A 16,909-nucleotide genomic window follows, 5' to 3' on the forward strand; every position below is an offset into this window, starting at 1 on the left:
TGCATCCGTGTATGTTCAACCTGACAGCTTCGCTTAGCCTTTTGTTAAGCTGTACGACACTCTTCCAGGTGTATGCAACAAAATACAGTTATGCGCGTGATCTTGCAAGTGAGGATGGTAGTCTACAGTAAGCATGCGAAACAGGGAAAATATATATTGAGCTGCTCTGAATCCATTTCATGCAGAATGTAAGAGCACAACCCGGCTGATATTTTGATATGAACCAACACACTAAAGAATGATTTAAGAAGCAGGAAAAAGTTGATCCAAACTGCACTTAGCCTGGAGTTGTTTCCGATGCTCCTAGATAATAATGTGTGTGATGCGTATGGGGATTCATTACTTTTTGAGGGTGTATGAAAAAGGATGAGGAGCAGAAACTGTTCGGAAGATGACAATATTTACGATTCTTATTATTAGGTCGATATCGCCTTTGTGATGGCTTAATGGTTTAGTATGTATGAGTGCTTTATACTCGCTTTATTTGAACACAAACTCATGCATGCGCACAAGTTGTGAAGCTGCATACCCACAGATATCAATTAAGGGCATCAACCTTTTGGTGTAAAGCAGTCATTTTCATATGAAATTAGTATTCCGAAAGAGCTACCTGGGAGAGGAAATTGAAGGTCCACCGCCCTTGCCAACATGCATTTTATCTGTATTTGTGGTCAAAATGGAGGTCACATATAGTCGCACCATTTCATTGACCGCTGCGTAATATATTCCCTTACTTATACTCATTAATATCCACTGACGCCTCTCTTTTCTCTCTTTGTGTGCGGGAAGCAGTGCCGTCGTGCAGAGAGAATCGCAACATTGGATCAGAGAATGGATCTGGAGTGTGTTAGAAGGCAGTCAGAGACAATAGAAGTTGTGACGGTTGTGGTGTTCTGGGTGAATTTGGATTTGATTAATGATGAACCTCCTCGTGTAGCGGTAAGAGACCCTGATGAAACTGCACACAAAGAAACTGGAGGAAGGGCTCACAATGGTCATAAACACGTCTTATGGATGTGATAATGTATGAAGTGAAAGTGTGGATACAAGGTTGAGAGAAATCATGTGTGAGACTGTATTGGCCAATTTTTACAAAATGGGGATGAATTCTCTCCGTGTATGAATGCTGCGTTGGAGAGTTCAAATGATACGTTACATGTACAAGCTGGAGAGGGTGGCGACTGACGTCTGAACTTGGAATGGATGTAGAAGACATAAAGCATTGTACCGATGCGAAAGCAAAGGGCGCATGCATGTCAGCGATAGAAAACTAGTTTAGACTCTTTTTATTCGGATATGCTGTGGCGGAAGCAGTGTGCATGCAGAAACTCCGAGCATCCGACAAAGGGATATAGAAGCGTTAACGATAGTCTCCAACTCATGGAAATCCGGCGGACATCAACTCCTCTCAATTATAAGTTACTTCGAGCTTATCAATTTCCTCCTTATGAGGTCCCATTTCCTCCACGCACTTTTGCGTCACAACAATGGAGAGAAGGAGAAAATGTTGAAGCGCATTATGCATTCTATCAAACTTGTTTGTGTATGTATTTGGTCTCTCCTGATATGAGTGTAACCGTAACCAACATGTTACCGGCTCTAGGAATCCATGAGCATGATGTACATAAAATATCACGAACTTTGTGCACGTCCCGATGTTCCACTTAGTGAGCGTCATCAAACTCAATGAGCAGAACCACATGGAAGGAGGAAATTGTGTATTTGTATGCATACATGTGTGGCAATATGTTGGTTTGTAACACTGTGGTGAGAGTAAATGGAAGTATCTTTTAATATGGAGAATACCGCACATAAGCACACCTCAGCGTATCGCCAAGAAATAATGGCGGAAACGGGTCAGACAATGTTGCAAAGATATCAGTCTCAAATATATACATATGACACTAGCCATTCTCTGGTCACACAACAAGGAAGAGCAAGGTGTAGCGTTGATTGGATGTAACGGCAGGATGAATCATTTCCTTTAAAGGACAAATGAGCAGATGCCCGTGTGCTGTCCAAACCGGCTAACTGTGAATTGCATTTCATTGAGAAATATTTTTTGTTAATTCAGCAGGCAGAACGCCTTCTTTTTTCACTCTCACTTTACACAGACATGACGGTCGGTAGAGGTTAGTACCAGCTGATGCATTTACAACCGTGTACGGTGATAAATGTTAACTGATTGCTCCTGTCATGTGACTCTCGAGACGTTACCAGGTGACCATGGAATTATCTTAAAGGTGTTTGGATAGAAGGGCATCTAATAGGTGCCGGTCTTCTAATACAGCGAAAGGCTTGTAATGCACGCGTATGTTTGGTAAGATGCGAGGAAGCCATTGATTGTACTGTTGTAGTTAGCTGTTGCGCGCCGGATTGACTGGGTCTGGTTGCAGCACATCTCAGTAATGAAATGCAGAAACCTCTCATCCATCGCAGTGATCGGCAAATATGTCTTAATTAAGTTGAATGGCAGGTGGTGTTTATGCATATGATGGGTTGCTCGACTGCCAGAAACCTGGATTAAAGCAGCAAAAGGTGTTGTCGTTTGTTTTTATCCATGCATTTGCTCAAACTGTCTGTGCATCAATGCGTACTATCATTGTCTTTCAGTATAACCAACCTTTCTATGCCATCACTAGCAACCCTCTTCCATCCATCATTGCTAAACAAGATAACTTTCTTGATGAATTTCATTCATGATCGCACGCGTATGCCGGCTGACGAAGCACAGCAAGCTCCACCACCTCTCCCAATTACCTTTACGACGCCAACACTTTTCCTGTTGCTGTTAGTGTTACTTCAACTTTATCAAATATGTGTTATTTTTAACGCAGATGACAGTGGGAAAGTTACGGTGAAGGCAATATCTCTGTTATACAGTCGAAAATGGGACCTACAAGTTATCAATGCCGTGAATGCCGGTTTCAATGCCTCCCTGGTTGCTCGGAACTGGACGGTGGCACTCGGGGTGAATGTTGAAGTTGCCCGCTCCCCCTCATACGGCATCAATTTGGTCCAGTTTCTGAATGATTGCCCGAAGGCACTAAATGGCGATGACGCGAACGAGCTGTACAATACATCAGAAGGGAACCAACTTGTTGGATTCGGTCCCATGACTGAGTATCGACAGGGCATGAGGGATACCTGCCGCATTTTTGCTTCCTGCTCCTTGGGGCCACTGGCGAACTTATTACCCCAGTACGTTATGCGGTGAGTCACTTACGTGTGCTAAAGCAGGGTTTCATGTATCTTGATGGGCTCCCGGGAGGTAGTGAGGCATATAATCAGGCAGTGGATTTCATATGGCGCATGGGGTACAGTTTCTGTTGTGTTTTCACGGTGGAGGACAAAGCGGGTGGCCAAGGTGGATCACCTGAGGAATTCGACGCCGTATGGGATGAGTTTGCTGGGGGAAATCCACAGGCTGTGATTATGTTTGCCGCCATGAAGCCTGATGCCAAAAAAAAAAATCTCGTGAGGTTGGTGTCTGATCCGCGTACGGAAGATACGTTCATGCCAACTCCGATCTTATTGCAGAAATCAATCGTGAGCATCTGGAAGGAGACATTGGAGGAAGCGAATGTTCCGTTTGTTCCCCATCGTGTGATTCAGACGGGGTCAAATCCTCTCGCTGAGGAAGATTATATCGACGCGGTAAAACGCTTTCAGACTGAAATGAGGAACTATTTGACTGAATACAAGGAGTGGAGTGGCTTCAATGATGCGGATCACTTTCTAAAGAGTGACGCGGATGGGGAGCTGACGATCAATGGCTGGATTACTGGAGAGGTGTTGGCGCGGGCACTGCGTAGTCATGGCTGGATGAAAAATCGCACAGCCGTCATTGAGTCGCCGTTATGTGATTGATGGCATCGTGATCGGTGATTTTGGAGGTGAGTGCGATAGCTTTACCACTGCAAATGATGCCACTTGCCGCTGCAACCGTGGCAGGAAGGACGTCTACATGAGGGAGATTGCTGAAAATTACCGCCTGCAACCGCCTGTTGGCAGGCATATTATGACAACTTCCTTACAGTGTTATATCGATCCCTCATTCCTATAGACACCACTCACCGGCCTCACCGTTGATATGGAAGATCACGAAGAGCTTCTGAGAGGTTCCACACAGTTTGAAACTGGTGTGTCCACCACGACCTCATCTGGGAAAGTTGGCGAGATGAACAGTTTCTTCCTTCAGAGGATTGCCACAGATACGCACAAGGTTTCCAACGAGCTCAACACATTGCGGCAGGAAAGGATAGTCACTGCCGTGTTTGGCATCGTAACAAAAGCGGTGCTCGGTCTGACATTCATTGACCCTATGACACCAATCCCCCATCTGAACAGTTTCAGCAGGAATGTGATCCACTTGTCCCCAACAATGGAACAGCAGCTATGCATGTTAGCGAGCTCCCTCTCCAGCATTCGTGCTGACTTCCACCAATCGCGTTGTAAGGGGCGGTGAGGCGTCCGCTTTCATTGATGCGCTAAGAAAGGCACTGCTCACATTTGGCTTGAACCTCAGCTCTACCGTTGTGTTGACTGCAGGGGACTCTGTTGGAGAGTATCTTTCGAAAAGTGGTAGCACTTTTATCATTGGACTTGCTGTTGATGGCATTGTGGTAATTGAAGAGCATCTTCGTATCCAAGACAAGGCGCGCGTATTTGTCCAGTTCTCTGGCATTGCGCTGCTGTAAAATGAGTTTGTGCAAGCCTTCGACAATAGCGGTGGCACCAAGCACCTTTTGTTCGCAACAAGTTTGCTTTGCTACCCAGACATCAACACGACATCGTAGACTGTGCAACGGTTCCACGAGGCGGTACGTGAGGTGGAAAAGTGGACGCCGCTGTCGGTGCTGGGTTTCGCCACGGGTAGACTAATCCAAGAGAATCTGCAAAACATGGAAAGGGTAACGTCCGGCCTGCTGGTCGGCCTTTTCTTCAACCAAACAGTAATCATCATTGATGGCATGCGTTATATGGGCCGTACAAACATTATGATTGCATAATCAACGTTGTCGTTACCGCTGATGATTGCATGTCAAACTTCGGTGCTACGGATATAAGTCTGTGTGTGTGTGTGTGTGTGTGTGTGTGTGTGTGTGTGTGTGTGTGATCAGTGGCACGTGCGCTACGGTCAGATGCACCAACACTACAGAATGCGATGTCGCCGTCGTTGGTGTGCGGTGTCCCCAACGGTAACGCCCTCACCCCCGCACAAGTTGCTGGTGTGGTTGGTGACTCTTTATTCGTTGTGGCTCTCGCAATATGTCTAAGCTTACTTGCGTGATTCCCTCTCCGCGGCACCCGTGATAACGACAGCGCGCCGAAGGAATCAACGGACCCTGTGACACTAATATTTACTGACATTGAGAGCAGGACTGTGTTGTGGGCTGCACACCCTGACCTGACGCCTGATGCCGTTGCAACACATCACCGTCTGATTCGTTCACTGATTGGGAGGTATGACTGCTACGAGGTGAAAACTGTTGGTGATTTGTTCACAATAGTGAGCAAGAGTCCCTTCGCTGCCGTCCACCTCGCACAGGAACTACAGCTGTGTTTCTTGCATCATTCCTTCCGAAGGGGCTGCACAATTTCTGACAGCGCCGAATGGACAAATGCATAATATTACTGAGCGCTGCTTACGCACGCAGCTTATATAATGTCACATGCGTTGTGATTTGTAGAGGGGAGTGGGCCACCAGAAATTAGGTCATTTTAATGTCAATAAGTTTTTACCGCTTGTTGGAGCCGTCATTCCCCGCACTTAACCGTTTCGAACCGAGGAGTTGGTAAAAGACGGCCAATCAACGGCATCGTCGACACCGTGGCCATCAGTACGGGATTTTACATACGGTAACGAAGCGTGGGCATATGTTTTTCTTTAAACGTCATTTTTTAAATTTTTCTGTACATTGTTGCTGTCACTTCTACGAAGTATGGCCAGAATGTTAGAGTAGTGCATTTGTGTGCAAAACGAAGAAAATAATACTCCCCTTGTTTTTCTTTCCCTCTTGGGTTGTATGAAAAGAGGGGGCTCCTGTTTGTAGGATGACAAGAGCTGTTTTGTTTCTTTCCTCAAAAAAAATTACATGCTCCATAGTTGCTCCAATATTCCCATCCCTTCATTGGAAAATGACCCGACGGCTCCGTCCATGTGAGTGAAGCGGTGTCCCTGATATTTGCCCTGATGCTTTTTCTTTTTTCCACCGTGGAACCTGCACTGCACTGCACTTGCGTTCCCTCATCCCCTCTTACAGTTATCCGTTTCACTTCCCCTGTTGAGGGATGCGTATTTCCAACCGCGCGAGATATCAAACAGTAAATCTGTCGGACAAACAAAAGGCTAAGAAATTCGTCACATAAACTTATGAGCTTTCACCACTGAGGCACGCACGCTCACCAACACCAACAAAGTCAAGCAAAAGGCGCTGCATATTAATACTCAATGGCGCCATAATGTTCCCTTTCGTGTTCCCTTTTCCCTCTTCCTTCCGTTGGGGTTACACAACACTTGTGGGAACCCGCTTCACTTCCTCCTTTTCCAATTATGAAGGTAACTGTGTTTTGTTTGCCACACTTCCGCTTGTTATTTCTCCAACTGGTTTCACTTTCAGAAGTCGCGTGTACACCACTTGTGGAGAAAATATTACATTAAGCAAAACCAACAACGAAAAAAATGGCAATACATTCTAAAACATTCCCTCAACATTGCAGAACTCATGAAAGGAACCATGGTTACTGCCACCAGGCTAAGCAAAGACCAAAAGGCTTTTGAAATGTGTTTTCGAATCGAATGTACCACTGGTATTTCTTTAACATGCAAACACAACAGAAATCACGGCATGCACGAACACGAGTGCCAAGCTTCTTATAGAGATATTTCAATACCTGAAAAAGGGACCGGGACGCAAAGTTTGGGGATGGAATTTCCCCGCCTGTAGCGGTGATTATCTAAGACATTCAATCAACGCATTTCCGACTGTCCACAGTTAATCGGAAACCGTAGTGACCATATGTCTCCCTAATTACTGTTGTCCCTTCAGTTTTCACAGTAGATGTTTCAATTGGCTTCTGCGGCCGAGGTAAATAAAGCGTATGCGTCATATCCGGGAGGTGTTTTCATGTGTCTTCGCTTTCCGTTTTGTCACTGCGTTTGGGCTCACGCAATGACATTAATTGAAATTTAGGCCACTACCATAGATGGGTGGCTCGTGGAGGGAATGAAGATTGGGATTATTCTAACAGCTTTGTGGTTGTGTGTGCCGTGCTTTTGGAAAATATTGCAGCCAATGAAAGGGAAGGCAAGTGTCACCTTGCTTTCCATGCCGCGGCATCAATGCATAAGAATTATATGCTAGTTGCTCTGCAAGGGAAGGTCGTGAAGGCGAAGGTTAGCTTCCGGTTTAAGGAAGTGCAAAGACTTCCTGATACTACTGTCAGAAACTACTGTTGCTGCGTGCTCCAGGCACTGGGTCAGTAATTCATAAATACAGCAACGAGAATAAAATTAATCCCTTGTGGCTGCTAAGCGTGTAAGCAACTGAGAATAATAAACAGTATATTTTTGCCACACTTTATTGATTTCTTTATATATACAAAACAACTACACTGCAATTATTTATCGTTTCTCTTTTCAGTTGGAGGACACCGAATAAGGGTTAGGATTACTGACCATAACACATTTTGGCATGCACCTCAATTACTTCCTTATAACACTTCCCCCCATTTGATTCATCGCTTAGCTCTATTATTAAAAAAGAAAAAGCATTTCCTCAACACTCAGCACCTCAAGGAATCGGAAACGGGAACCACAATGTCAGGAAACCAAGGAAGAAAGCGACAGCGCAGCTCATCACCTGAGCAGTCAGAAGCTTTAAGGGAACCATCAACTACTGAACAAAATAAACTCACCACCGTTACAATCACCGAAGAGACGCGTGACGCCAGTAATGATGAAACTGTGGTATCATTACTGAATGAGCATAAGAAATTGATTAAACAAACGACACGGCTGGAAAGCAGTGTGAAGGCACTTAGGTGTTTCATGAGTAATCTCACAGCTATGAGTGGCGAAAGGCAAGGTGGTGTGTGTGATGACACCGAATGCATACATAGAGTAACATTATATAATGCTGCTGATAATGCCTTCAGTGACGAAGGACTATATGAAGGTGCTCTTTCCTCACTCTGTGGCCGCATTCATACCAAGAAATTAACCATCACGTTATCAAAAGGTTGGAAATTTAACTTAGAACGAGTCAGTAAGCTAAAACAGTTGGAAGAGTTACGCATTGAATATCCGCGTGGCAAACTTGTGAATATGATATCTTTGAAGAAACTGCACATGTTGAAAAGGCTTTGTCTCAGGAGCAACAATATTGACAACAATGATATTCACTGCATATTCAGTGTTGGAACATTGGAGGAGTTGGTTATTACTGACACCATGCAACTGACAAATATCAGAGGAATCTCTCGCTTGACTAACCTGAAGTGTCTTGAGTTAAATTCCACAGATATTGACGATAGCTGTATAGGGGAAATAAGTGCATGTGCTAAACTGTCCAAATTGAGTGTATCCGAATGCAACAATATCACGGATACAACCCCAATTTCACAGCTTGAAGCACTGGAAGAGTTGAATCTAAACAGCTGTTACCACATAACGAAGGGAATAGGAACAGTTGGCATGTTGTTACGATTGCGTATACTTGACTTGAGTGGTGTTCCTGTGGAAGATAATTGTCTGAAGGGTTTGTGTGATTGTGGATCGCTTGAAAGGCTGAACATTTCTTATTGTATTCAGCTGAAAGATATCAATCCACTCTCCAATGCCACTGCTACTGAGGAATTGAACCTTAACGGTTGTCGCCGAATAACACGAGGGATAGGCGTTGTGTGGGCATTACCAAAACTCCGTGTATTGCACATGAAGGATGTGCACCTGAGCGAGCCATCTCTCGATTCAGTTGGGACTGGTGGATCACTTGTAAAGGTCAGTCTTGATAACTGCGCAGGCTTTGGTGATATGACACTCTTATCCAGCATTGTTACACTCGAGGAGCTGAATATTCAAAAATGTGCTGACATCATTAGTGGTGTGGGTTGCCTTGGTACACTACCGTACCTGCGTGTACTTAACATAAAGGAGGCACACATCTCGTCCCTTGACTTTACTGGTATTGGTGCCTCAAAATCCCTTTTACAGCTCAATATGGAGAGTATCACGGGACTGAGTAATGTGGAAGCACTTGCCAACATTTTGACTCTGGAAAAACTAAGCCTTCACGGCTGCACGGGTATTGACGCAGGAATTGGTTGTCTCGGAAACCTGCCACAGCTTAAAATGTTGGACCTGTCTGGCACAAATACCGACAATGAGTCTCTCAGAAGTTTATGCCTATCACAGACAATGGCGTCCCTCAACCTTTCCCATTGTTGGAAAATGACAAATGTGTCCCATATTTCAAGCCTTGAAGCATTGAATGAACTGAATCTGAGCAACTGTTTTGGAATAAATGCAGGATGGGAAGCAATTGAAAAACTTCAGCAGCTACATGTGGCAATCCTCTCGAATACACATATTACTGATAGAGGCATATCCTATTTTAGCAAGTGCAAAAACCTTGTTACGCTTGATCTTTCTTTCTGCAATAAGTTACTTGATGTTACAACTCTCTCCAACATCACTACGCTTGAGGAGTTGAATCTTGATAGTTGTTCAAACATCAGAAAAGGGCTGAGCGTTCTTGGAGAGTTGCCATGGCTTTGTGTGTTGAACATAAAGGGTGTGCACTTGAAAGATTCAGTTATTGTTTCACTAGGGAACGGTAACTCATTTGTAAGGCTCAGTCTTGAGAACTGCAAAGGGTTTGGTGATGTCACGCCTCTCTCAAACCTTGTTACACTTGAAGAACTGAATCTCCACTACTGTGACAAAGTAACCTCTGGAATGGGAACACTGGGCAGGCTACTGCAGCTTCGTGTACTGGATTTGGGACGGACACAAGTTGATAATAATTCCCTTGAGAATATCTGCACAAGCTCAATCCCACTTGTATCATTAAATCTTTCGCATTGCAAGAAAATAACATCTATTTCTGCAATAGCTTCCCTTACGGCATTGGAGGAACTCAGCATTGGCAACTGCTGTAATGTAACATCCGGTTGGAATGTATTTGGTACACTTCACCAACTGCGTGTCCGTACTGTCAAACACACGCATTAATGATGAAAAAATACGGCACGTTAGCGAGTGCAAGTCTTTGAATACACTCAACCTTGCGTTTTGCAAAGATATAACAGACGTCACAGCACTTTCTAAAATTACTATGCTTGAGGAGTTGAACCTTGATTGCTGCCCTAACATCAGAAAAGGTATTGAAACTCTTGGAACGCTTCCCAAGGCACGTATCCTAAGCATGAAGGAATGTTACATGGGAGACGGATATGCGCAACAATGTTCCATCCTTGGGAATAGTAAGTCACTTGTGAAACTGAATCTTGAGAGGTCAATGGGATTCATACCTGTGAAAGCTCTCTCTAACATTGCAACGTTGGAGGAATTGGTACTTGATCATGCACGGGAAGTATGTTGTATACCGTCATTTTCCTGTCTACCGCGCCTTCGAGTACTGAATCTGAAATATACAGATATTAATGGTGATGTAACTAAAAATATTTCCGAATCGAAATCGCTGCAGTCACTCAACTTATCACATTGCAAATGGGTAACTGATATATCAGTATTATCTTCATTATCAACACTGGAGGAGCTGAATGTTAACTGCTGCAATGGAATACGAAAAGGCTGGGAGTCGCTCGGGAAGCTGCCTCTACTACGTGTAGCAATTCTATCTGATACCAACATCACCGCTAAAGATATAGCTTGCCTTAGCAGTTGCAAAAAGCTGGTGAAACTGCAGTTTTTCCGGTGTGAGAAGTTGTCAGATGTTACGGTGGTGTATAAAATTCAATCACTGGAGGAACTGATAGTTAGGAGCTGTTCAGACGGCCTCAAGGGACTAAATGACCTTGGTACACTCCCACGGTTGCGTTTTTTCCATCTGCGAAATGTGAGAGGTAGTGATATATCTGTTGAATCTATTGGGACGAGCAAATCTCTCGTGAGGCTTAATATTGAAGTGGGCGAGGAGTTAACAGACATAACACCCCTCTCCAACGTCACGTCCCTTGAGGAATTGTCATTGCGGGATTACCGTAAACCCCCGGAAGGAGTCTGGACACTTGGGAGGTTACCACGGCTTAAATCGCTGGATCTCGGTTTATCTCGCATTAGCGATAGCACACTTTATTATATTTGTCTGTCTCGATCAATTACGTCACTCAACCTAGACTCCAGTTGGAAACTAACAGACATATCTCATATATCAAACCTTACGGCACTGGAGGAATTGAATCTGAGCGGATGTTACCGCATAACTTCAGGCTGGGAAGCACTAAGCGAATTACCACGACTTCGTGTGCTCAACTTGAAATCCGCCAGTGTCACGACGCGTTACGATGGATATTATATCAGCAGATGCAAATCCCTCGTCACACTGAATATTCAATTGAGTGATATGACCGATGCTTCATGTCTTGCTAATATCAAGACACTGGAGGAGTTGCATATAGGGAAATTCAAAGAGCTAACGCAGGGGTTTAGTGCACTTTTCACTCTTCCGAGGTTACGCATTCTTGACCTGTTTATGTCGCGCATTACAGATGAAGATCTCAGGGAAATTCAACCACCCCATACCATTGAGGAACTCAATCTTTCTTATTGTGAGGAGCTCAATGATATTACACCACTTGGGAGAATAAAATCAATTAAAAAATTGCATCTCCGTCAGAGACATGATGTCAGAACGCCCACAGAAGGATTCAGAAGTCTTTTGGAATTGCCATGTCTTTCTTGGGTTGACCTAGACAACGTGTGTGGCTGGTCTGATGTTTCTTGTGAACTGAGAAAAAGGAGGGTACATATCCGTTAATATTTGATCCATTGTTTCACTTTGTATAATTTAACAACTTATTGCTGAGAACACGTTACTAAATTTAACAGCCAGTTCGAGTAGCTATTTACTGTAGGCACTATTACTCAAACAGATACCACTAACAATTCACATGGATGATATTGTATGTTACACTATCTTAAATACGAGAAATACGAGGATTTTATTAGAGTCATGTAAGCGTTTAACAAATTAGTAAGTCATACCAATCATATATTGTGAAGAATAAAGAACAGTTAGGAAAGTGTGTGTATGTATGCACAAGGCTTTTTTCTCAGTGGAAATTTGTATTTTAGTTGTAAGCGTAGTAAATATTGTATTATTCTCGTTCATATTACAACTATACCAAATGAACATATCATTATTTTGCATGCCCTTCTAACTTTATGACTACACATCCACACACATATATATTGAATTATTATTATTATTTCTATCGTTCTTATTGTTATTACATGAAACACAACATTCACATTTAATTTTTACTCATAGCCACACCTGAAAAGTAAAAGCACTCAACATTCTGCAGTACTGTATATCTGTCAATGATATGAGGAGGTAAAGTTTATATACCATTAAAGTATAGTGAATATATTTCATTATTCTTATTATTATTTGCTTTACTGAAAGAAATGACAGAGTGACTTTACAATAAATTATATCAGAGCAGCATGTTGTGCACCAAGTTCTTACATGGGAAACGATAATACAACACATTACGTGTCTCATGATTCTTTTTTACACTTGCCACTGGTATATCTACATTCTCAAACAGTGCGATTCAATATTCTCGTTTCATTAAAATATTATATTATAACTTGTTGTATTTGTTTGGTTTTGTAATAGCATAATTTATTTTACTACATTTCCTTTCAGAAATATTTGTGCCAAACTTTTGTAAAGATGTCATACATTCCGAATACCCTTGCGCAGCAAAGGGTTGTGTACCACATTAATTCATTAACATTTGTACTACATGTGCATGGTAAAGTGTATTAAACATTTCACTGGTTTTGGGAAATATTATTTTCTTTCTTACAACATGATGCCTCAGAAGAACTGAAGGCGAGAGCAAATCCTTTCATTTTTTTTATTTTCCTTTTCTTACCGTATCCGTATATGTTTATGACTTTCCAGAAAACACCGCTGAGGTAAATTATGTATTTCTTCATATTTACTTTTTATTTGACAACAACAACAAAGAGATTTCCTCCTCACACACTTAAATTAATTAGACACTGCTGTTAACTGATAAGTTACAGACAGCCGCACATTTAAGTTACACAAATCCACACCGATTCGAAATAGTAAAATATCAAATATTATGTATTTATTTGAGGAAAAAAAAGAGACGAAAAGCAGCGCTGCATCTGAAGCAAGATGCATGTGAAATCGAAGAACAACTGTCATTTGAATATCACATCCCCAAATTGTTTCGCTTACATTACTAGCAGTAAATGCTTACGGAACTTGGGAAGTGAATGACTACTGAAATTAAAAGCATGAGGATGCACTGCGATGGCACATGAGAGAAACATTAGTGGGATTTTTATATATTGGAAAGTGGAGTGGCTTTAAGGTGTTTTTACATGATGTTTAGTTGGAGATTGAAATACTTCATGAAATAGTGAAAGACTGTTATGATACAGGAATTTTTTCGTTTACTAATTTCAAGCGCACTTCCACGACGCACCATTTTCGGTTTACATTGCAAGAAGTGGTATGATATTTGCAACCGCTTATTTCTTATTTATTTATTTTTGCGAGTTTATATAAGTGTGGTCTGGTGGCGTGGAAAATTTTAGCATGTGGTTAATGTCTTTATGACAAGAAACTGCTCTGCTCGAGCGATGGTATTGGAAGGTTAAATATAAATTATATGCTTTATGAGTTAATCAAATGCTGAATGCTGCGACTGACTGACTCTTCAAACAAAAACACTTTCTCAGCTTTTCCACTCTGAGCTAAAAATGTAGTTCAGTTTCCAAACAGCACACCACATCTCATTCACCATCGGGTGAAGAAATATTTTTGTATGGGCAACACGAAAGTGGAGAAGTGCAGAAAGTAGAAATAAAGAATATAAATATATGTATTGAATTATGTTGGAACTGCAGCTATCATTCAACCTAAGAGCAAAAACACCTTTCCTTCTGTTGTGACCCGCAACCATGCCGTGATGAAGTTACAAATGGAAGGAGTTGACTCAAATCATTCATCACCTAATATCTGTAATATGAATATTTTTGTTGAGAGATATTCGTATGTTAATGAGAGACCATTATGCAGAGGGAAGAACAACCGACGACTGCAACCTAAAACCCGTAATTTGCGAACTGTGATAAACTTTAATAGTTTCATTTTATTATGTAAAGATGGCATCAGCAGATTATACTTGTAAGCTGTTTGAAGTCAAAACAACGATACACGAAAGGGAATGTGCAAGTGGTGATTTAAATCGTATGTTTATGAGAAATTTGTATTGTGAATCAACTGTTGAAATATGTTGCGCGACATTAACAGCAGATGTTTTTTTTTTCATATTATTCTTCTTTTCTTTTCTTTTTTTTGCTTGTTTGTCAAACAATCTGAGGTTTAGTTGTTATATTCCTGAGTTTCATCATATGTTGCTGTTTATATAATACTAATCGTTACAAACTAAATATCTGCAGTAAGTATATTAAAAACACACGATTTGTCGCCACCTCTTGTTTAATTTCTCTTTATTCAAACGGCACTTTCTTTTAATCTTGTAAATAATGTTTTTATCGTTGTTTTATTTGTTTGCACACTTAATCCTCTGCGCACGCTGTTGTATTTATTTGCTTCTACACGCTCGCAAAAAAAAAATATATATATATATATATCATTTTGAAACAAATCGCGGTTGCGACTGATGTTTGTTTTGTTTGCATCGTATTATACGTGGAATGTAAGATTCGTTGATTAAACATTTCATGACGCATCATTACCGAGTTGTTGTCATGAATTCATAAATAATCATGAGACAGGTTTTTACGACTCATACTCCCTGCATAAATGCAATGCACTGAAGGAATGTAATTTTATTTATTTATTTATTTATTTTTATTACTATCATTATTATTGTCAGAATTAATATTCAGGTTTTCATCCATCACTATTTTATTTTTGATATTTTTTTCCAACATCTGTTTCAAGCAACATGGTCGATTGGAAATAAAGTAAACATCAATGGTTGGAGAAACTTTGATTTGCTTTGAGCGTGCAGATGCGCAAAGTTCAAAAGGTTTCAAAAAGGTGATGGGAAAGTTTAACCATATTTTTTTATTACTGAATTATTTCTCTCAAATGCTTTTTTTCTTTTGTATTGCACTTACATTCAAAACCAATTGGGAAGCGCTCTGAAGGCAGTGAAGTGGCGTATGAAAATATTTGCGTATTGGCGTTTTTTTAACGTGTGATGATTACGTTCCTAACGGTGATGGAAAAAATGTAACATATGAATGTGTGTTCAATAATAATAATAATTAAATGCCAAGTTCTCTTACTTTCTGTATCAAACAGTGAGTCTGTTTTCTAATCTCATTTTTTTAAAATGCGTATCGAGGTTTAGGAGGCACAATGTTGCTTAAAACTCAACTCTCACGAAAATGACACAAATTAAGGGAAGCTTCTACCGCACCCACCATTTCCATGTGTGCAACAGTAAGCGAGTCATTGTAACAATTTTTTTGTTGCGCGTGTGAAGTGTGAAATCCTCATGAGAACTCAAAATTTACCACAATAATACTCATTATACAAGGTTCTTTGAGTGGGGAAGGCGGCGCAGACTCAAATATCCAAAACAATTTATTTTCCCATATGGCGGAACGAACGGAAACTGTCGTGAAACACACACTACAAAGCGAGAAAAGTATATCTCCGGGTGCCGATACTCTCGAACGATGTGAACACAAACCCCTTATTTACGAACAGGAGGCTTTAGTTTGTTTATTTGTTTGTTTGTTTTTGAATCCATTCCTCACATCAGCGTCCAACATTAAATACAGGGAATTCAGAACCTTTATCATGATCATTATTGCTGTGTCTTGTAAGATGACACATATTTTATGATAGGAACTTACTGGGCACCAGCAGCCAACAAAAGAAATACGAAAGAACACAACAGTGATAGACATATATTACCTTGAAGCTACATGTGTACGTTTGCACGGAATTAGCTCAGTGATGTTTGCGAACTCAGAGAATAAGGAAAAGCGACAGTCAGATGAAATGAATAAAATACCAAATGTCGTGCATCAATTAATGTATTTGAAAATAGAATCTCATGCTGTATAGTCCTTAGAGGCATGAAAATAGATTCAATAACGCTAAGGCGTGACAGCAATGAGGCATGCGTTTATCAACATGCGTTGAAGGCGGGGGAAATGTCAGTGAATACCTGAGGAAGCGCCAAAACTATTTTTTTTTAATGGCCACAAAATGCTGCAGTAGAGCACTGTGGAAATATTTTCATTGGATAGAAAAATGTGTAAGGAAAGGTTACCGAACTTTATTGGAGGTTTATAAATGTTTTATCTGAGTAACCATGTGCGTGCTTTAGTACAGGAATACCTTTGCGATAAAGCTTCTATTTCCTTTAAAAGGAAACGGTAAGAAGTTACATTAGTTAAAAGAGTAAAACAAATATTTTAATCAAGAACAATATTCAATATTTTGCTTCAGGACAAAAAAATACTTATTCTGGGAGAAAAGCGTCTGAGGGGACGTGAAGCAAGAGTTGATAATGTTTTCAGTTTATATGGCTCCGTATGCAATGCAAAGTGAAGTCACATTATAATGGACAACGAAACTCAACTGCTCGGGATGGAGTTTGTTGATGGAACGCGTAGTGGCAATAT

At 41.2% G+C, this 16,909-nt stretch overlaps 2 protein-coding genes and 2 pseudogenes across 2 annotated transcripts, besides 7 other annotated features; all 4 read left to right on the top strand.

The window, feature by feature from the left end:
• Positions 1–16,909: part of a sequence feature (sequence corresponds to BAC RPCI93-25N24) that runs on past both edges of the window.
• Positions 1,297–1,668, top strand: Tb927.2.1250 (hypothetical protein; the record flags this gene model as incomplete). Its single annotated transcript, XM_946405.1, has 1 exon — positions 1,297–1,668. One exon carries the CDS (start codon positions 1,297–1,299, stop codon positions 1,666–1,668), a length of 372 nt encoding a protein of 123 aa, XP_951498.1.
• Tb927.2.1260 lies at positions 2,561–5,614 on the top strand (annotated as a pseudogene).
• Positions 5,073–5,118: a microsatellite.
• On the top strand, positions 6,466–6,702 carry Tb927.2.1290 (hypothetical protein; the record flags this gene model as incomplete). Its single annotated transcript, XM_946406.1, has 1 exon — positions 6,466–6,702. The coding sequence occupies one exon, from the start codon at positions 6,466–6,468 to the stop codon at positions 6,700–6,702; it is 237 nt and encodes a 78-aa protein (XP_951499.1).
• Positions 7,661–12,005, top strand: Tb927.2.1310 (annotated as a pseudogene).
• Positions 12,444–12,480: a microsatellite.
• Positions 14,556–14,604: a sequence feature (T-rich).
• Positions 14,867–14,893: a sequence feature (AT_rich).
• Positions 15,091–15,113: a microsatellite.
• Positions 15,993–16,016: a microsatellite.

Source organism: Trypanosoma brucei, chromosome 2 (genome assembly GCF_000002445.2).
Source record: "Trypanosoma brucei brucei TREU927 chromosome 2, complete sequence".
Taxonomy (NCBI): Eukaryota; Euglenozoa; class Kinetoplastea; order Trypanosomatida; family Trypanosomatidae; genus Trypanosoma; species Trypanosoma brucei.